Consider the following 19,175-nt stretch of genomic DNA (forward strand, 5'->3'; position numbering starts at 1 on the left):
GCCGCATGAGGGACGTACAAAGCCCTGAGGAGTCAGGCACACACATAGATACCCAGGATCCGGGGGCTCTACCTCGCACGAACATACCGCAGCCAACGTTGCTGGCGAATATCTATGCAGAGGCTCAGACGACAGATCCTCTCATTGCGCTGCAGTACTTGCTCACGCAGTACAATGCTTTGGCCGTGGAGTACGCTCATGTATGTCAAACACTCTCTGCGCACACCTACGACCGACATGAGCCTGTGGGCCTAGGCGTAGAAAACGTGCCTGTGGCCCCGTCCACGACCCTCACGGGCCGACTACGCAATTTGCGACGCCGCAGCTTCAAGACGTTGCGTGGTGAGACCATGCGGACTCCGCCTTCGCAGCCATCGTCTCTGCCGGCCGATTCACACATGGACTCGGTGTCACACATGCTGGAGCAGTCCCTGCGCACAGGCCCGCCGCCGGACGTGCCACGGACGACGTCGCCCGGCCTAAGCAATACCTCGCCACGCCTGTGGCGCAAGCCCAGCAATGGTAGTAACGCCACATCAAGTTACCCGCGGTACCCAGAATCGCCATCCCAATGTTATTCGGCATCGCAAATCAGCTTGGCCCAGTCGACGTCGCCACGTATCATGACACGTGCCTTGAGTCCGCCGGCAGGGCAGCAGCCCTTTCCACGCTCGTCCAGCTCCCGGCCGACGACCCCGTTGGATCGCGGCGTAGAGGAGACGGGCATGCCTACGGCTCTGGATGCGGCCATCCTAACGCAGGCGGACATTATGACCATGGGCTCATTTTACTATGGGGGCGCTGGCCCGGACGCTGTGGGCTTCCGTATCCGACTCCAGTATCACACAGCTACACCGGAGGTGGCACGTCGTCGACGGAACTATGTGCGGGTAGAAAAAACGTGGAAAGACCTGGTCGCGTTGCATGACAACGCGGCCCACCGCCTAGCCCAGACGTCGCATCTTCTTGCGCCCACACTAGAGCTACCAGATCGCGTCTTGTTTGAAGCGCCGTATGCGCCATGGCGTCAGATGGAACGCAATACGGCAGTGGATGCATTTCTCAATGCGGTCCAGCGTTTGCCGGTGCCCTGCGAAGACCTACTGCTGCCCTTCTTTTCGACCAATCTCACGCGCGATCCCGAGCCCGACGCGGAATGGGGTGCGTGTCTGCGTCAGGAGGTCCTGCTGCGCCAAGCGGGCGAAGGCTGGGCCGTTTGTACATGTGCCCTGTACGCCAACACACTGGTGCTCCATGAGCCCCAAAGTGGGTCCGCCCCGGATGTGTTGGATCTACGCCGCATTCGCATTGGGCGCCAGTTTGATATGATACCATCGCCGCATGACCACACGACGCGATTCCCGCTGATTGTGCTACAGAGCATGCTGCCGTCGCCTTTGCCTGCGACACAGCACCACATCAAACTTGCTACAGAGTCATTCCGGCAGCATACAGATTGGATGACAGCGCTGCTGCATGAGTTCAGCGAGCATTCCACGGACAAGGTGGCATTGGACGGCGTACCTGAGGCTGAGAATCGATCATCTACCTCCATCCACATTACGCCCAGCACGCCCGGCCGCGATTCAGATACGTCAAGTGAGCGATCCCACGCTGTATCGCCTCGTATGGACCGACACGTATCCTCTCTACCGCAATCGCCGCCGCTGCCGGACTCGATGCGGCATACGCCTGCGACTAAGAGCCGCCTGCGTCATGCGGCAGAGCACGGGCAGCCACATGCGCCTACCAACGATAAGCGACGCTACCTTTTCGGTCTCCTTACGCTAGGCAGTGGAGAGGAAAGCCATGAAAAGAGCTTGTTCGGGGCGCCCATTAGCGAGGCTGCCAAAGCCTCAGGCTTGCTGGTAGACCCTTCTCTGAGCCCTGTGCCAGCGATTGTCAAGCGATGCATCGATATGCTGGAACATTGCGGCGCACTGAACGATGAGGGCTTGTACCGCGTGAGCGGAAGCTCGTCAGTAATGAAGGTGCTGTACGAGCGCTTTACGGCCCTGGGCGACGTGGACTTGGAGGCAGAGTACAAAGCTCAGCGTATGCGATATACCCATGTAATCGACTCGCATGCGGTAGCAGGTCTGCTGAAAATGTATCTGCGAGAATTGCCGGACAATTTGTGCACAGATGTGTTGTTGCCAGACTTTACCGCTGCCGCCGAGATGCCCGAGCGTGAGGAGCGTCTACGGACCCTGCGTCATCTGTTGGACCTGGTACCAGCAGAGAACTACTCGACATTGCGTCTGGTGTGTCAGCACTTGTGCCATGTCCTCTCTTTCTGCCATACAAACAAAATGACGCTGCCCAACTTGAGCATAGTATTTTGTGCGACGCTTCGCATGTCCAACGAGTTGGTCATTGCTCTCCTGTCCGACTTTGACATTCTTTTCAAATTGCCACGACACCATCCGGACACGGACGCTTTCACGATCAAGCCACCTGGCCCCACAGCCATAAAGCCTGCCGCAAGCCCAGAGCAACAGCAGCAGCAGCAGCAGCAGCAGCGACATGGCCATGCGCGCACGAGGTCCCTGCACGCTGTCTCCCCGAATCGGGCTGGTCAGCACCAGTACCGGTCTTCGGACGTGTCCCTTCATTCCTTGACGAGTCTGCCTCGATCAGACCTCTCTTTTGAGCGGCCAGACGTCCAAACGCAGACTGCTCCTGAGTTGTGACGACATGTTTGACGATAGCTAGCGTATAGGATTGTGTAATGAAGTAGGATGCTATCGACGTTGCCAAGTGGAGGCCGCTCCGAGTTTGCCTTGCCATGTCCACGCTCTACGTGACAGAGCCACCGACGGATGGCAAAGTCATCTTACATACCGCCAAGGGCGAGATTGAAATTGAGCTATGGTCCAAAGAAGCACCCAAAGCATGCCGGAACTTTGTGGCGCTAGCTATGGAGGGGTACTATGACGGATGTGTATGGCACCGCGTAGTTCCTGGCTTTATTGTGCAAACAGGTGATCCCACGGGTACAGGAGAAGGCGGTATGTACGGATGCACTGACAGCAGGTGAATCGTTCTATGGAAAGCCCTTTGCTAACGAATTGCACCAGCGACTCCGATTTAACCGACGTGGCCTCGTCGCGATGGCGAATACGGGGGAACGCAACTCGAATGACAGTCAGTTCTTTGTACGTATGCCTGTGACTGACGTCAGATTACGCTGGACGCAACGCCTGAACTACAAAACAAGCACACGATCTTTGGCCGGGTAGCAGGAGCTACGATCTACAATGCGCTAGCCCTGGCCGATGTCGAGCTCTCGGCCACGGAACCTGACCGACCTGTATACCCTCCCAAACTCTTCCGTGCAGAAGTCGTCCACAATCCTTTCCCTGCTTTGGTGCCACGCATTACGCCAGCCGAGCGTGAAGCACAAAAAGCGGCCAAAAAGATGGCCGCCGAACGCCAAAGCGCTATGGAGCGACAACGAAAGAAGCCCAAGAAAAACACGGCCTTGCTGAGTTTTGGCGACGAGGAGGATGTGCCTGTGATTAGCACGGAGAAGAAACCAATGAGCTCCCATGATCTCTTGGACGACAAGCGCCTGAGCAAGCGCACCTATGCACCGCCGCCTGCCAAAACGAAATCACGCGACGACCAGGTCGAGGCAGTAGCGCAGCTGCCACTTGCCCAGCCGGATGCCAACGAAGCAAAGGCTCCGTACGAGGCGGTCCCGGCGCCAAAGGAGACAGCAAACGTGTCATCTGGGCGCGAATTGCTCGCTTCGCTTGTTGGACAGTACAAGAAAGAAAAGTCGGCGACAAACAAACGCAAGGACAAAGATGCCAGCACGTTGGCGATGCTGGAATCGTTCCAAAAGAAAATTCGGTCTGATGACGCGAGAGTGCCAACGAAAGATATGCATTCCAGACCTTCTGGTGGCAGTGCTTGGGACGATGAAGACGACATGCGCGAGTACGGTGCGAGCGATGAAGACGATGTAGATTGGCGGTCACATACGTTCGATTCAGGTGGCATGCCACTCTCAGGGTCGCATGACAAGTACTCTGTGCAGGATTATCAAGTGATTGACTCACGCGATACAAAAAGTGACGTCGCTGCTTCTATGGGCTTCGGAGGTGAAAATGTCGTGCGGCAGCATCAATCTCGCACCCGGCAAGAACGTCTCAAGACGGAAGGACGTCGTGGACGAGATTGGGTGTAGATGTGGTACATAGGTGGAGGACAAAAAGGGACCGAAATGTCCCATGCTAGTGTCTCTCGCCCATCATGAGCGCAGGCGGCGCTGCCGCCGAGGTCATTGCGTCGCCGAGCGGCCGCTTTGACCTGCCTGCTTCGGCTGTGCGCCATGTGGACGACACAGATGAAGAGGTATGTGCAGTGGCCCTGGCTTACCACGCAGGTGTTTTTGCTGCATACGCTTCGTAATCCAGAAAACGCTCACGGCCTTGGATCGATAGATAGCAAGAACGATACCATCGACGTGCGCCTGGATCTCATACCAGCTCGCACCTTTAAAGGCGCCAAGAAAACGCGAAAACCTACCGAGGTCAATGTGAGCATCACGCAAAATGTACGTCCTTTCGTTGCTCTAACGTAGTGCACGGCCCTTCGAACACGCGTGGGGGAAACGGGCAGCGTTGTCTGGCGCTGCAGTGTGCTGTTGGCAGAGCATGTCCTACGGCAGCTATGGGGTGTGATGGATCCATCTTTCCCTACACTATTTTCTGCGTCGCAGTTTTCTGACTGTCGTGTGCTGGAGTTGGGGGCCGGCACAGGCGTCATGCCGGCCTGCTTACTAGCCCAGTCAGGGTGGCTCCTTCCTCGCGCTGATCCGCTCCGCTGGATCTCCACCGACCGAAAAGAGAATCTTTCTCTCATTGCGAAGAATGTGGCTTCATGCATCCCGCCCAGTCCACAGGTGGACGTTCACGTCCGCGAACTGGATTGGATGCATATTCACGACGTCGGCCAAGATCCACATGCGCGGCGCCTAAAAGCTCGGCTTGTTCGGGATACGCTGGCTCCTTTCTCCTCGGAGGCGGATGTTGTATACCCGGATCTGATTCTATGTGTGGATTGCGTGTACAATCCTGCCCTGCATGCGCCCTTGGTTTCTACGCTGGATGCCTTCTGTGAGCCTTCGAAGACTGTGATTCTCCTAGTGATGCAGCTACGTGAAGTGGATAATACCCAAATGTTTCTCGAGGCATGGACGCAGCATACGGATCATACCATATACCACCTAGATGACGATATGCTGCCGCCGGCCATGCGCCAGGGCTACGCTGCGTGGATTGCTTGGCGTGGAGAGGGTGGCCTTACCGCGTAAAATTCACATCGGCCGAGCTGGCCTGTCTCGAGGGCCACCCAGCGCGTCGCGACGCGACGCGCCACATAGCGTTACGTCTTTCCTCCGTTCGCTACGAAATGTCGATGCGTCTTCTTGTCCGTCGGAACCCTGCATACCCCCTCGCCAAGCTTCCTACGCGGGGAAGCTCGCAGGCGGCTGGCTACGATCTTTACGCTTGTGAAGATGCCCTCATTCCTAAGGGCGGCCGTGCTGTTGTGCAGACAGGCATCCATATTGCTCTTCCTGAAGGCCACTACGGGCGTGTGGCACCTCGCAGTGGCCTCGCTGTAAAGCATGGTATTGATGTTGGTGCGGGTGTTGTGGACTCGGACTACCGTGGTCTCTTGGGTGTGGTGCTATTCAACTTTGGCAACGAGGATTTCCAATGTACGTATCTAATAGGGCTTACCATCCAGTCCATGCCGGTGATCGCATTGCCCAGCTGGTTATCGAGAAAATATCTACACCAGAGGTCCAGGAGGTGGATGTACGTACAAAGTCTTCTGCTAACGAATCTCAGTCGCTCGATGATACCGTGCGCGGCAGCGGTGGCTTTGGCTCTACGGGTGGCTTCACGTCTGTGTAATGAATGAGGGGCAAAAATGTCTTTCACGCCATCGCGGATAGGGGTGGATAAATTGTGCACTATATACGCTCTCTTTCCCCACTACAAGCCACCACCTCATAGGATAGATGAATCATATGTAATACATATTGGCCCATTCGATTCCATGGCTCATAGCGTAGCGAAGGTCCAAGAGCTCTTAGTTGTCGAGCGGTGTCATGATCAATGGCATACGGATACCTTCCTTCCACTGACCGTCGACGAACGCACGACGCACCACTTGCTGACGCTGCACAAAGTCCCAGTCGGGCACAATGTCAAAGCGGAAGTTCATAAGCAAATGCGCGAGAATCACCTGTGTCTCCAGCGTAGCAACCTGCTTACCAACGCACGAACGCGGGCCCGACAGGAAAGCAAACGTGTGGCCCGGCGGCATCTTGGCGTTGATGACCGACGCAGGCAGGTTGTCCCAACGGTCGGGGTTGAAGTCTTGCGCATCCTCGCCCCACAGATCCTTCGACAGTTGAATGGCGTTGAGCGGGATGAAGAGCTCGTGACCCTTCGGGATCACAACCTGGTTGAAGGTGCCCTTGCCATCAGCGCGGGTGTACGACTTCGAGAGCGGCACAACGTCGTCCTTCAGGGCGACACGGACCGTGCTCGGAATCGAAGGCAGCATACGGATCGACTCCTTCACAACGTTCTCAAGGTACGGCAGCGTAGTCACATCACGCAGCGGCTGCGTGTTGTAGATGGCGCGCTCCTCCTCAGGCAAGTCATCCATCTCAGCGTGCTCCTTCGCCACAGCGTCCTTGATCTCCTTGCGCAGGCGCTCCTGCACCTCGGGGTGCATGGCCAAAAGCCAAAGAGCCCACGTGTTCTGCGTAGCCGTCGTCTCGTGACCAGCAATAATCAGCGTCGTCATCTGACCCATCAGCTCCGAGTTCGACATGCGTTCCGACGGCTTGAGGTCGGTGGCCATGTTGGCACGAATCATACGGTAAATCAGCGACTTGGGCGACGATTCGTCATCGAACAAATCCTTCGACATGCCCTGGTTCTCCGCCAAAATCTCGTTACGGATGTTGTTCACAATCTCACGCGCGTGGTTCTCCACGGTCTTCTGTGCACTGCGGATCAACAGGTTGCGGCGAGTAGGAAGCTTGCGCAGCCACGACATACCAGGCTTCTCCGAGAGAATCAAGAACACGGCAGTGGAAAGCTCCAGGTCGAGAATAGCACCCATCAGCGTCGTCATAGCGTTGGCAAGAGGGTCCTGGTTACCACGCTCCAGCGATTGGAAGTCGGCGTTGAAACCAATTTCACCGATAATGTCAAGAGTCGTACGCGAAAGCCAGAACAGAACGTCAATCACAACACTGTGCTGCGGGTCCTTGAGAGGGTAAGCCCGGTCCGACGGGGTCTGACCAGTCACTTCGGTGTCAGCAGGGAGCTTGCCAGTGCGACGATCAATGTCACGCTGAATGATAACCTTCAGCTTGTCGACAAGCAGCTTAGCGTGGCGGTGGATGCACGGCTGGAACTGCTTCACCACACTCGGGGCAAACGCAGGCGCGATAATGCGGCGCTGACGCGCGTGCTTCTCACCCTCAATCGAGACCAGACCCTCACCAAGCGCAGCAGTAAGGAAAGCACTGGTGTACTCGGGCTTAGGGTACTGGTAGGCCTTCGCAGGGCTCAGCACATGAATCAGGGCCTTGGGATCGGCAAGGAGAATGCGTTGCACATAGAACATATGACGGTAGCGGTAAACCGGACCGAGCTGGTTCATCCACTCAACGTGCTTGTCCGCCGGCGGAGCATTCTTGATAGCACGGAAATCACCGAAAATAAGGGAGAGAGGATCGGTGGTCTTGACCTTAGGGATATGTTTCCAGCTGCTGGTCCACTCGTCCACCGTCATACGGTAGAGCGAGCCTAGCAATTGGTTCAACACAAAGAGAAGCGGGATGGCGACAATGATAGCCACAGCTGCAGCCACAAGCACCAGGACATCTTTGCCTGCCGGAAGAGAGATCGAATCCATGATGGCAAGTTGGAAACGTGCTGTGAGCGGGAATCAGGCCAGTCGGTCCCCTGTCTGCGCCACGCCAATTTTATTAATGTGGCACATGACTGGATCGATATACACTGGATCAACTCTACTTGTAGAAATAAACGAATGCCTATTCGTTGGTGCGCTCGCCCACTTTTCTTAATACACCTACCCTTTTGTTGTGTGGAGGGACAAGGGGGCCGGCTGATCAAATCTGTAGAAAATCCTGGCCTCCCATGCAGAACCGTGCGGAGATTTACTGCACTGTTCGGACGGCCATAGCTTGCAAATTTTACAGAAGTTTTAGTAAAATAGGGATCAATGGTTTTCTCCGCGGTTGTAAAAGGTTCATTTCTAAATATCATTGGCTGCTATATCTATCTATCTATACTGATTTAGTCATGTCATGATTAACCTCACAGAGAGATAGGTTATTCTGGCCTCATTTGAGGCGAAACAAAATATGATTGCCTCAATTGTCTACATCTCGCTTCAAACTGATACACGTGCATAATCATCTCTACACCGTGCTAAGAATTCGCAACGCAAGAGCAAAATGCCGAATCAGCAGGGTCTTGATGAAAGACTAATGAGACAAATCGACGTTCAGAATAATTATATATCTTGTGTGTGGCAAATCACCCGCTCTTCATCTTATTCCCACGATGGTTCCTATGGCAAGCGCTATTAGACGTCGTTTCTTGATCCTTTGCAATCCTGCAACAGGTCAAATCAACCCACTGACGGCTCTTATGGAAGAGCTGGTACAACGGGGCCACCAAGTCATTCTATCATCCTCTAGTCATATTCTCAAGAAGGCACAAAAACTTCAGCTTCGTGTGGGCCAGATTCCTCAACCTGAGGAGATCCCTTCAGATGAATACCTTGCGAAGAACCAAGTGGTCTTTTACTCTCTGGGTTCAAGTGAAGTAATGGAAGACTATACCAACAAGGCTATGGAGCACCCTGAGCGTTTCCAGAAGATGTGTCGCTCTGCTCCAGGTGATATCTGGGGCTGGCTTGATACTTTTACAGAGCTTGTTCCCGGTGCCTCCAGTGAATATCGTGACGTGGTTTTCTTTATCCGTGACCTTGTGGAAGCCCTTGACCCTGACATGATCATCGTCGATAACTTCAGTCCCTTCGCCGTGGATGGTGTTCGGCTGACGAAGCGACCCTTTATCGAGACCTCACCTGGTGCTGCCGCTGCTGTAGCTAGCAACGTCAACATTTTCTCGAGCCCCATCCCTATGAGCGGCGCTCGTACCGGCAGTGGTGATATGTTTGTTCTCTTCCGCAACTTTATTTTCATGCTTATCTGGCTCAAGTTTATCTTCTTCAACCCATGGCCTGCTCGTCGTCGTCAATTCCGCAAGGAAGTTCTCGGCCTCCCTTCTACTGACATTATCTGTGATTCCATCATGACGCCTACGCCTGGAATGCTTCCACAACAGGTGGCTACCATCTCCTTCAACGTGGCAGGGATGGACGTCTATCCTGCAGAGGCTTATGATAAATCCGTCTATTTTGTCGGACCATGCTTCCCCCCGAAGCAGATCTCAACACCGGCGAAGTCGTTGCCATCCAGTCCTAATGTCAATCCTACTCCCTTAGATTTCTCACCATCGGTTTCCGTTGCTTCAACACCGACCATTGGCGAGACGATGTTGGAGAAGGAGATGTTTTCGATGCAGACTCTTACTCGTGACTACGACCCTGTTATGGCATGGCTCGACCGCGCACACTTGGACGGCAAGCGTGTGCTTTATATCAACATGGGAAGTATCTTTTACTACACTCGTAAGGATTATGACAGTATTGTTCAAGCTCTGAAGATGCTTCACGATATGTATCCTAACACGATGGTGCTGTGGAAGATCCCTAAGCTGCCTTTTGAGGTCCAGCCCCTTCCTACTCCCGATGAGGACAGACTACCTCTTTACATCCGCCGCGAGGACTGGCTCCCAAGCGTGGAATCTGTTCTCTCACACCCTGCGGTTGCTGTCTGCATGCACCACGGTGGTGGCAACTCATACAACGAAGCCTTGGCATATGGTGTGCCACAATTCTGTGTATCACAATGGGTTGATACACATGACATTGGTCTTTGCATCCAAAACTCTGGTGTCGGACTATGGGCGGAGAAGTCTCCGTTCTTTGACCCTAGCGACATGAGCACCAAGCTTGCCCAGCTGCTAGAGGACCAGAATAACAAATTCCGAAACACAGCACTTTCGTGGAAGCTGAAGGCTTCGCAAGCCGGTGGTACTAAGAGTGCAGCCGACATTATCGAAGGTGTGGTGTCTTCGTATCAGTTTGCGAACGGGAGCAGCAAAACGCCTATGCTGAATGCCATCTAATTTAACATAATACCAATCTTATTGGCACCTGTATTATGTTTAAACAGCCTATACACCTATACGACGGTATGGCATTATTTGTTTTTTAACAAAACTAGGAACTTTGTGTACTGTACATATAGAAGAAATTAGTGAAGTATTGATTGTACTATTCATGATGTCGTGCCAAGAATGTCGCGCGTGCATCTTGTCTTCGCACAAGCCAATGAATTCAGAAAAATTAATTCGACCTATAGAAATGGAATCGGCACAATTACCGGCACGTAAAGCCGCCTTAAAACTCAGCCTGGAAAGCAGGTAGATGTGGCAAAATCGGCTTTTCAGAATTTGGCACTACTGGTAAGCTGGGTGTAATGCCAATACGTACATGACATAGCTGTAAGTAAGAAAACCGAAACGAGTAAGGACGCTGTGTTAGTATCCATCCACTATGCAATAATAGCTTGTCGCTTGTGACAAGCTTATCGTGCGATGCGTACAGCTGAAATTAGCCAAATAGTTGAATACGTACAGCATGAATAATACCCTGCAATGTATATCCAAAAAGACAAGTATCAGCAGTAGTTCGGATGATAAAACATACCGGAATGTAACCAAGACAGGTAAGGATAATGTTGACTTGAGATGTAAATACGACGCCACTAATACTTACTCCAGAACTGAGCGTGGCAGCCGCGCTCAAGGAACACACCCAGAGGCGGAAGGAGAACAGCAAAGAAAACTTTGCAAACGTCGGAACCGCTACCGCATAAGAAAGCCCTATACTTACGTAGCAGGCATTGTGATTGTGAAGTGTTAACACTGTCCCGCTCAGATCTCCTGTGACCCGTTCACGCTCCAATCAGGCAAGGACGGGAAATTATGTAAGACTCCAGGTAAGACCCTATACGGTGAGTCGCAGAATGTCGAGGCATGCGATTGGCATGATCCGATTAATGAATACATAGAAACTAAGAATATCTGAACTAGAAGCAAGGACGAGAAAACAACGCGTGAAACGAAAAGGCCTCGAAGAAGAAATTACATGGCAACACCATTTTGAGCTAGACGAAGCTTCTCTTGCTCAAGACGCTGGTATAGCAATGTGACAGCCATTTGAATATTTGGCGGAGGGCCTGTGATGGTGACTAGACGTTCAGAGCCAGTGCCACCCGCTGCAATACCAGCGTTCCGCTCCATAATCTTGATATGACTTGCACTAAGCTGCCGGATCTCGTTGATTTTTTGACCGCCTTTGCCAATGATACAGCCCACAAGATCATTAGGAATGAAAATTTGTTGAGTTTGCAAGCCAGGAGCTAGAGCAGAGGTTACAGGTGTTTTTGGACTTGCAAAACCGCTAAACGGCATAGCATTTTGACTTGGAGATCCAACAGTGGGACTGAAGGTAGGCGTTCCCATTGTACGCGGTGTAGCCGTGGGACGATAAGGTATGTTGTTCGAGTTCCGGTCTGGGTGTTCAAGCAAAATGGTACCAACATAGTAAACAGCAATGTGCAGCGCATCTGCCACACCAGTGATGCTCAAGATCCTCTCGGTCGATCCTGGCAACATAGCCTCGCCAGCATAAAGCCGTGCGCCACTAGCTTCCTGAATTTCCTTTATCTTGCTGCCCTGTTTACCAATAATTGAGCCCATACGGGAGTTGGGGATAATAAATCGAATAGCAGCAGCGCGAGAGCCAGGTAGTGATGGCTGTCCGAACGGCTCATCGTTGATCCGACGTACAATCAGGCCAAATGCCTTACTAACAGCATCAAGAGGACCAGAAACGGTCAAAATCCGCTCTGGGTTCGAAGGGATGCTTTCGCTGATATTCAGACGCGCATTACTCAGTTCGCGAATTTCATTGATGTGACGACCCTGCTTTCCAATAATCACACTTGCATCGCTCGTGATGATGAGAGCGCGAATAACAATGGAAGCAGGAGCTGCTTGGGTATACGCAGAGGAATTAACCGACTCTGCATTGCTAACCATGGAGGTATTAGCTGATACAGGCATCAAATAGTTATCATGGGTAGGTGTTTGCAAGATATTACTGGTAGAGTTGTCATGAAAACTGGACGTATGAGAAGCCGGTACGTTAAGACTGAAGGCTGACGTGTTTGATTCATCCACCGACAAGTCAGACGAGGAGTGAACGTGGTTGACAGAGTCAGACATCATTCAAGTTGATAGTAATATGAAAAAAGGAAAAGACGTGTTGAGGATGGTTAAGAACGGTCTGACCAAAGAAGGGATGGGTGGTCAACAAAAAAAGAAGCCGTGGAGAGATACTGGGGAGAGGAGCTCCTAACTGGACTTGATCATGTTAGCTTTGCGTACAAATACCACCTACCTGAAGTCAAACAGTCAGATTGGGATACAAAAGGTGTGTGAGGATGGGGAAGGATGCGTCGCTATGCAAGCTCGGCTCCGTGGTGGATTAGGATGAGGAGTCCGCTCTTGTTTTCTTGGCGCGACGAATCTAGTGCGCGCATTTACGACGTTTCATCCTAAGGCACGTGCCGGAAAAACTCTCTCTAAAGAAGTTGATTGGATTAATAATTGTTAAATAACGCATAGCTAACAGCTGCACTCCCATCGCGCATAACCAATATCGGGGTGTACGGCTGCCCAGTTTAATCTATATGTCAGCGAGCATGCAGTTCACAGCGATTAGAGCACTATCTGCGCTAGGACGTATGAGTTCTTCCATGTGAGATCTTTGGACCTTGGGCCTACAAGTAGCACGTTCATAGCCACCGAATCCACATAGTGTTCCCTTCTCAGATGACTAATCAAATTGTGTCGCTGTGTGCATGCTGATCTGTCCGCTCGTTCGTTCACGTCATCGATGAGCGCTGTGGGGTTGTCAGACGCAGGTACGCCTGTCGATGCAACAACAAGCTCATCGAAAGATACTGCCGACATAGAGCGCGACACATGGCGAAAAAACTTACGGCACCAAAACCTTTCTGTGTGGGAGCATGGTCCCATGCAACCCCCTGACAACTTGGACTCGACGCTGAAACGTAATTCAGCGTTCATCAAAAGGATCAAGCAGGGGAATGTAGGAGACGCGCGTGAGTCACTTCTACGAGAGGTCGAGATGCTCAACTTGGAGAAATATCTAGATGAGTTGATTCCAAGTGTGCCTGAAATGCTGTGGAAGTGCACACAATTTAAGGATCGATGTGCCGCTATTGACATACTCTCGGCCTTGCACATGCGTTTTGGCGGTACAGACTTTACGATACGAATCAAGGATGCTGTGGCCCAAGAGCTACAGCCACCTACGGCCCGGGCCAATATTGATACCTCCAATGAGCAAGCTCAGAAAGAAGAAACCGCGCGCGTGACGCGCCAGCGCAATCTCATGCGTGGCGCTACGGAGCTAGTGTTAGTAGGCCTGATTGGGCCGCCTTCTAGTGGCAATGCTCTTTTCTCTGTGAGCTGGGAGTGGCTATTTCAACTACTACGTGGCTTGGTGCGTAGTGTAGCGATACTAACCTGTAGCTCTCACAAGATCGAGACCATATATATACTTCTCTTGTGAATGGTCTTCTTAAATCGTATGGACCGTTGATCATTCCAAGTATGGAAGAGCATAAAGCAGGCGCTCCGGTGCAGCTTCCCATGCTAGGTGACATTCCTGCGACGAGTTCGACAGGGTTTTGTCAGAACTTTCGGCGGCTCTTTGAGGCGTACTATGTCACACTCTCTAAGCGTGTTGTGCGCGAGCACTCCCTAATTCAAGAGCAAGAGAAGAAAAACCGTGATGCGTACATCAAGTTTGGTGAAATCTTTGATGATCGTCAGTCCGCGTTTGACAAGCGTACGAAAGAGCATAAAGCGTTGGTGGACACGCTCCAAACGATGGCCTCGCTACTTAATGTTACTATGCCTGACCTGCCTGAGGCATCTCAGCCGCAGGCGCAACGTTCTGCCGTCAATTTGGAGGCCAAGTCTACGCTCGCAGAGATGACAGCACGATTAGAGGAAGAGTTTACGTCCGGCAAAAGTCCATGGGCCGATGAGGAAACGCGCAATTTCTACACGGATCTTTGTGATCTGCGGTCTTGGGTGCCAGCGACGAGGTTAGGACTGTCCAAAGATGGCGAAGCTGAGACCAATGCTACGCCTGAAACAAGCCGGGACGAGGCGGGGCAAGGGCTGCGTACGCTGATCGATCAAATGCCATCACTGGCCAATGCTTCTATGGTGGACAAGCTTGCTGTGGATATCGCCTTCCAAAATCGGGCTGGCATCCGCAAAACGCTAGCGCCGGCCTTCCTCCAAATTCCGAAGCAGCGATGGGACCTGGTGCCTTTCTATGTACGTTTGCTGGCGACCTTGCACCCTTATATGCCCGGACTCACAGATATGGTGGTGGAAGACATTGACAAGTCGTTCCGACGAGCGCAAGCTGTGCGGCAATTCGATCGCTTGCAACGGGGTCTAGTATGTATGGAATGCACTGACACATAGCTCGTCGTGTACATGGGCGAACTGACTAAGTTTGGGCTGGTACCGGAGCACATTATCTTCCATGCTATCAAGTTGTTGGTGGACAACTTTAGTACGACAGCGATTGAAATGCTGGCTCAGCTGATCGAGACATGTGGCCGCTATTTGTACCGCTCGACGCCAACGCATGCTCGTATGCAAGCGGCTCTGGATCAAGTGCGTCGGAAACGAATGGCCCACAACTTGGATGAGCATCTACGTATGCTCTTAGACAATGCGTATTACCAGTGTGTACCGCCTGAACGGCCGGTTGTCGTGCAGCAAGAGCGAAGTGTGATGGATCAGTTCTTGGAGCACGTTATGGAAAAGCAGCTCTCTGTTAAGATGTACGACCGTGTACTGCATGTGCTGCGCTCGATGGACTGGAACGACAGCGGGGTAAAAACGCTCCTGTTTTCGCGATTCACGTCGCCCTGGCTTTTGCCGGCTGAGCGCCTGACCTTGCTAGCACGCCTGCTGTGTGACTTGCAAGCGTATCACCCGGCGTTTGTGGTGCAGGTGCAAGATTCGTTATGTGAGGCCATTGAATGGGATTTACACTGCCCTACCTACCATGGTGCGCAGCGTCGTGTGGCGCGTATTCAGTACCTCGGTGAGATGTTCAATGTGCGTCTTGTGAACAGTGATGTGATCTTGGACCAACTGTGGCGCCTGTGTATCCGCCGTCCCCAACGTCCTGATCCGTACGATAACTTTACGCGTGTGCGCCTGGTATGCACGTTGCTGCAGGTGTGTGGTACGAGCTTTTCGAGCGGCATGCTTCGGAAGCGGATGGACGATTTCTTGGTCGCATTCCAGTACTATATCCTCACGAAGCCAGAGCCGCCCGTCGATGTGCGTTTCATGCTTACGGCAGCAATTCGGCCTATGCGTCCCAAGCTCAACTGGCATCTGAGCCGCGAGACATTAACAGCCAAGCTCGATAAGATTCTGCCGTTCTTCTATCGCCGGGATATGGCAAGTTTGATGGCCGGCCGCGCGCAGAACGATGAAAGTGAGGATGATGGCGACGAGGATGAGGACGGTGACGAGGATGGCGACAATGACGACAACGAAACAAGTGATGTATCTGACGCCGAGAAAGACACAGAGCTAGCGTTGCTGGACGAAGAGAAAGCGCAGAGACGTCAAGAAGCGCTCGATGCCGAAGCGGAGGCTGAGTTGGAGCGTGAATTGGCGATGCTCATGACGGAGACCAACATGGCCGACCGTGGATCGAACGCCACGGTGGAACGTACACGAACGTTGCTCGCGAAGGCCCCTGTGCCGCCTGGCCCCACGACGACGCCCAACACGGACGATGCCTCGTTCATGACCTTCTCCCTCCTCTCGCGCAAACAGACCAAGTCGCTGCATGTGCCCACAGGCGCTGCCATATCCATTCGCGCCAAGAAGCAGCAACAGGAAGCGGAGGCGGAGCGGCAACAATTAAAAGCCTATGTACTTGCCTATCGTGATCGGGAAGATTAGAGATCGTCGTCGTCGCCTTCGTACGCCACCAATTTTTCGTTCTTGGACTCGGTATTAGGCGCCACCGCAAACTGTGGCCCCACATCGGTTTCTTTCAGCTGCGATCGCTCGCCGATATTCGCATGCAGACCCACGATGCAGCTTTCCAGCTTCGCATTGTCGCCTACAACAACGCCGTCCATCAGAACCGAGCGCAGGATGCGGGCACCTTTCCCGATTGTGCAGTTGCGGCCGACAATGGACTGCTTGACGGTAGCGCGCTCGTCAATGCGTGTGCCTGCGCCCAGCAGGCAGTCGGCAGACAGCTGCGCACGTGCATGAATAGGGCCCTCCTCGTCCTTGGTCGCTTCAAAGGGCAAGGTGCCACACCCCGCCGTAATCGGCAGGGGGTACGGCGCAGGGAGTACAGCAGCGGTCGGGCCTGCTTGGCGTAAGAGGTAGCGGCTGCATTCCAAGTACGTAGGCACCGTATTCGCTCGTGCCATGAAGCCCTGGTCGGCCGAATTGGGAGATGGTTGAAGTGCTTCGAGCACTTTGGCCGCGGGCCATGGACGTTGCCGCTCCGGCTGCAAACGCGCAATGAGCATTTCGCAATGCGGTTGGAACGGCGTGGCACTCGCACGCATATCAGCAATGCTCGTCCATGGCGCTGGGGCGACCTGCGTCTCGCCTGAGGCGGGCGAAAGCGACGAGGACGGGGCGACCCAGGCAGCTTTCGAGCTCAGACGCGATTGCCAGCCACACTTGATGACAAATGGGACCAACTGTTCCGTGATATTGTTGAGCTCCGGATGCAATTCCAGCAGCGGGAGCAAGGGCTCCAAATGCATAGCGTACACATGCGAGTCAAGAAGCGCCGTGGAGACACGCACATGCGGATGCTTCCATAACAAGCTCATACGCAGCTCCAAATCCGACGAGTTTTTGTCCGAGACGTCGTCAGAGTCCATGACCAGCAACGGCTCGTGCACGTAGAGAGTATCCTTGACACAGTCAGGCAGCACACGAATGCCTTCGTGCACACGCAGAGGCCGGCGGTCGTACGCCGTAAACAGGTTCGCAGGCCCATCGCGCTCTCGTTCTTTGCCGGTCCCTTCCCCGGCGCCACGCTCGTAAAACAGGCACGAAAGCGTAGGCGTGGCTTTGTCGGTGCCGAGGTGCGACGACAGGAAACTCGTGAGCGGGACATGGGGGGCAATGAGATCCACCGGCACGATCAGTGGATCCCGGTCCAGCTGCCGCGTCGCTGCGAGCCAGTAGAGCAGCTGCGCAGTGCCCCACCGTGTGCGTGTCACGGTAGACGATGGGTCGAGGAGACTGCGCACGGCCTCGCCAGGCTTGGGGCCGTACGCGACCAGTTCCACGTTGAGCACAGGAGTCATGGGCGATGGCTCGACCAGGTCGCCTGTACCTACAGGCACGGTAGTCGCTGCACTGCCGCCGAACGTCACGGCCACATTGCCTTCGCTCGACGACGACGAAGCGATGTTGGCCGCTTCTGACATGGCTTGCTCCACGTCGCGGCTAGAGCCAGGGGGGATCAGGTACAGCGATCGTAGCGCGGCTGCCAGGGCGGAATGATCGGCCACAGGGGCTACCAGCAAGCACGACCGAAAACCGGCCGTGACGAGCCATTGCAGAGGGTACGCAATCACCGGGCGATTGAGGACAGGCACAAGGGCCTTGGGCAGCGTATCATGAGGCATGTCACATAATGGGTACAAATTCGATCCAGCATCGCTAAACAGAACCGGCTGGAACCGTTGCGCATGATGCGCAGAGGCCGGTGCCATGCTGGAGAAAGACTGGGCGAAAGGCACAGCACCGCGGTCGACCAGCGGCGAAGTGGAGTCGCTGACTCTTAGGTAAGCACCCCTTCGCAGGCGCAGGCGCAGCTGCGCGACCCAGAAAAAAGACCCTGGCGCCCAGGCGTGGGGTCGGTCGTAGGACGGTGGCGCAGCTTTTCTGGCTGCATCCGAGCATGGCGCTGGTCCGTGGCCTGAGCCATGTTAGCCGTCGCCTAGGGCCCAGCTGGGCCGCTGCATCGCCCAGTCTCCTACGAGGCATACGTATGACACCCTACCTAGCTGCCAGCGCTTGTCATGCCCAGCACGAGCCTCTTTGTGCACTACGTCGCTATACCACGGAGCCTTCGCCGCGCAAGAAAGACGCCGACCGTGCCCCGCCCATGACGTCGTCGCCGACATCGTCGTCTACGCCTACACCCACACCGCCTCGCCCCCGCTTTGAAAACATATGGAATGCGCCCAACATCCTGACGCTCTCGCGCATGGCGCTATGTCCTGTCATTGGATGGGCGATCGCTACGCATCAGCCATGGACGGCCGTGTCGTTGCTGGGCATCGCAGGCACGACGGATTTGCTGGATGGATGGCTCGCGCGACGATTTCACAGTAAGACCATGTTTGGCAGTATCGCCGATCCGGCCGCTGACAAGTTGCTCATGGCGACAATGGTCATTTCGCTCGGGGTCGGTGGGCACATGTCGTGGCCGCTCGCGGCGATTATTCTAGGGCGCGATGTATTCTTGGTCGGCTTGGCATTCTATTTACGCTACCAATCGCTACCGCGGCCACGTTCCTGGTCGCGCTACTTCAACCCTCGGTTGCCGAGTGTGCAAGTCATGCCGACGCGCCTGAGCAAGTACAATACGTTTCTCCAGTTGGTCCTCGTGGGTGTGCTGACCGTGTTCCCGCTCCTGCCCGAGACATGGCAAACCCATCCTCACACGACACGCACTGTGACGGCGCTCGAGTACATTGTCGCTGCCACGACGATATGGACAGGCCTCGACTATGCCATGAGCCGTCGAGCTGTGCGCTACCTGCACAAGCCCCAGTGATATAT

At 54.0% G+C, this 19,175-nt stretch overlaps 10 protein-coding genes across 10 annotated transcripts; 6 read left to right on the top strand and 4 right to left on the bottom strand.

The window, feature by feature from the left end:
- Positions 1-5: 5 nt before the first annotated feature.
- On the top strand, positions 6-2,693 carry Malapachy_1381 (bem3-gtpase-activating protein; the record flags this gene model as incomplete). Its single annotated transcript, XM_018135885.1, has 1 exon — positions 6-2,693. The coding sequence occupies one exon, from the start codon at positions 6-8 to the stop codon at positions 2,691-2,693; it is 2,688 nt and encodes an 895-aa protein (XP_017990415.1).
- A 95-nt stretch (positions 2,694-2,788) lies between these two features.
- On the top strand, positions 2,789-4,195 carry Malapachy_1348 (peptidyl-prolyl isomerase cwc27; the record flags this gene model as incomplete). Its single annotated transcript, XM_018135853.1, has 3 exons — positions 2,789-3,011; positions 3,034-3,158; positions 3,185-4,195. The coding sequence occupies 3 exons, from the start codon at positions 2,789-2,791 to the stop codon at positions 4,193-4,195; spliced, it is 1,359 nt and encodes a 452-aa protein (XP_017990382.1).
- Positions 4,196-4,260: 65 nt separating this feature from the next.
- On the top strand, positions 4,261-5,323 carry Malapachy_1389 (hypothetical protein; the record flags this gene model as incomplete). Its single annotated transcript, XM_018135893.1, has 3 exons — positions 4,261-4,362; positions 4,394-4,564; positions 4,592-5,323. 3 exons carry the CDS (start codon positions 4,261-4,263, stop codon positions 5,321-5,323), a joined length of 1,005 nt encoding a protein of 334 aa, XP_017990412.1.
- Positions 5,324-6,108: 785 nt separating this feature from the next.
- Malapachy_1397 (cytochrome p450) lies at positions 6,109-7,956 on the bottom strand (the record flags this gene model as incomplete). The annotated part of the gene is made up of 1 exon (XM_018135901.1): positions 6,109-7,956. The coding sequence occupies one exon, from the start codon at positions 7,954-7,956 to the stop codon at positions 6,109-6,111; it is 1,848 nt and encodes a 615-aa protein (XP_017990403.1).
- Positions 7,957-8,630: 674 nt separating this feature from the next.
- Malapachy_1384 (cytochrome p450) lies at positions 8,631-10,325 on the top strand (the record flags this gene model as incomplete). Its single annotated transcript, XM_018135888.1, has 1 exon — positions 8,631-10,325. The coding sequence occupies one exon, from the start codon at positions 8,631-8,633 to the stop codon at positions 10,323-10,325; it is 1,695 nt and encodes a 564-aa protein (XP_017990414.1).
- Positions 10,326-10,645: 320 nt separating this feature from the next.
- Malapachy_1378 (plasma membrane proteolipid 3) lies at positions 10,646-11,105 on the bottom strand (the record flags this gene model as incomplete). The annotated part of the gene is given in 5 exon segments (XM_018135882.1): positions 10,646-10,669; positions 10,837-10,851; positions 10,909-10,943; positions 10,978-11,084; positions 11,095-11,105. 5 exon segments carry the CDS (start codon positions 11,103-11,105, stop codon positions 10,646-10,648), a joined length of 192 nt encoding a protein of 63 aa, XP_017990398.1.
- A 240-nt stretch (positions 11,106-11,345) lies between these two features.
- On the bottom strand, positions 11,346-12,491 carry Malapachy_1367 (pbp2-pab1 binding protein; the record flags this gene model as incomplete). Its single annotated transcript, XM_018135872.1, has 1 exon — positions 11,346-12,491. One exon carries the CDS (start codon positions 12,489-12,491, stop codon positions 11,346-11,348), a length of 1,146 nt encoding a protein of 381 aa, XP_017990410.1.
- Positions 12,492-13,164: 673 nt separating this feature from the next.
- Malapachy_1380 (arm repeat-containing protein) lies at positions 13,165-16,269 on the top strand (the record flags this gene model as incomplete). The annotated part of the gene is made up of 4 exons (XM_018135884.1): positions 13,165-13,797; positions 13,827-14,771; positions 14,799-16,193; positions 16,246-16,269. 4 exons carry the CDS (start codon positions 13,165-13,167, stop codon positions 16,267-16,269), a joined length of 2,997 nt encoding a protein of 998 aa, XP_017990416.1.
- Positions 16,270-16,303: 34 nt separating this feature from the next.
- Malapachy_1398 (hypothetical protein) lies at positions 16,304-18,100 on the bottom strand (the record flags this gene model as incomplete). The annotated part of the gene is made up of 1 exon (XM_018135902.1): positions 16,304-18,100. The coding sequence occupies one exon, from the start codon at positions 18,098-18,100 to the stop codon at positions 16,304-16,306; it is 1,797 nt and encodes a 598-aa protein (XP_017990399.1).
- A 188-nt stretch (positions 18,101-18,288) lies between these two features.
- On the top strand, positions 18,289-19,170 carry Malapachy_1338 (phosphatidyl synthase; the record flags this gene model as incomplete). Its single annotated transcript, XM_018135843.1, has 1 exon — positions 18,289-19,170. One exon carries the CDS (start codon positions 18,289-18,291, stop codon positions 19,168-19,170), a length of 882 nt encoding a protein of 293 aa, XP_017990339.1.
- Between the last annotated feature and the right edge of the window lie 5 nt (positions 19,171-19,175).

Source organism: Malassezia pachydermatis (genome assembly GCF_001278385.1).
Source record: "Malassezia pachydermatis strain CBS 1879 chromosome Unknown scaffold9, whole genome shotgun sequence".
NCBI classification, from domain to species: Eukaryota; Fungi; Basidiomycota; class Malasseziomycetes; order Malasseziales; family Malasseziaceae; genus Malassezia; species Malassezia pachydermatis.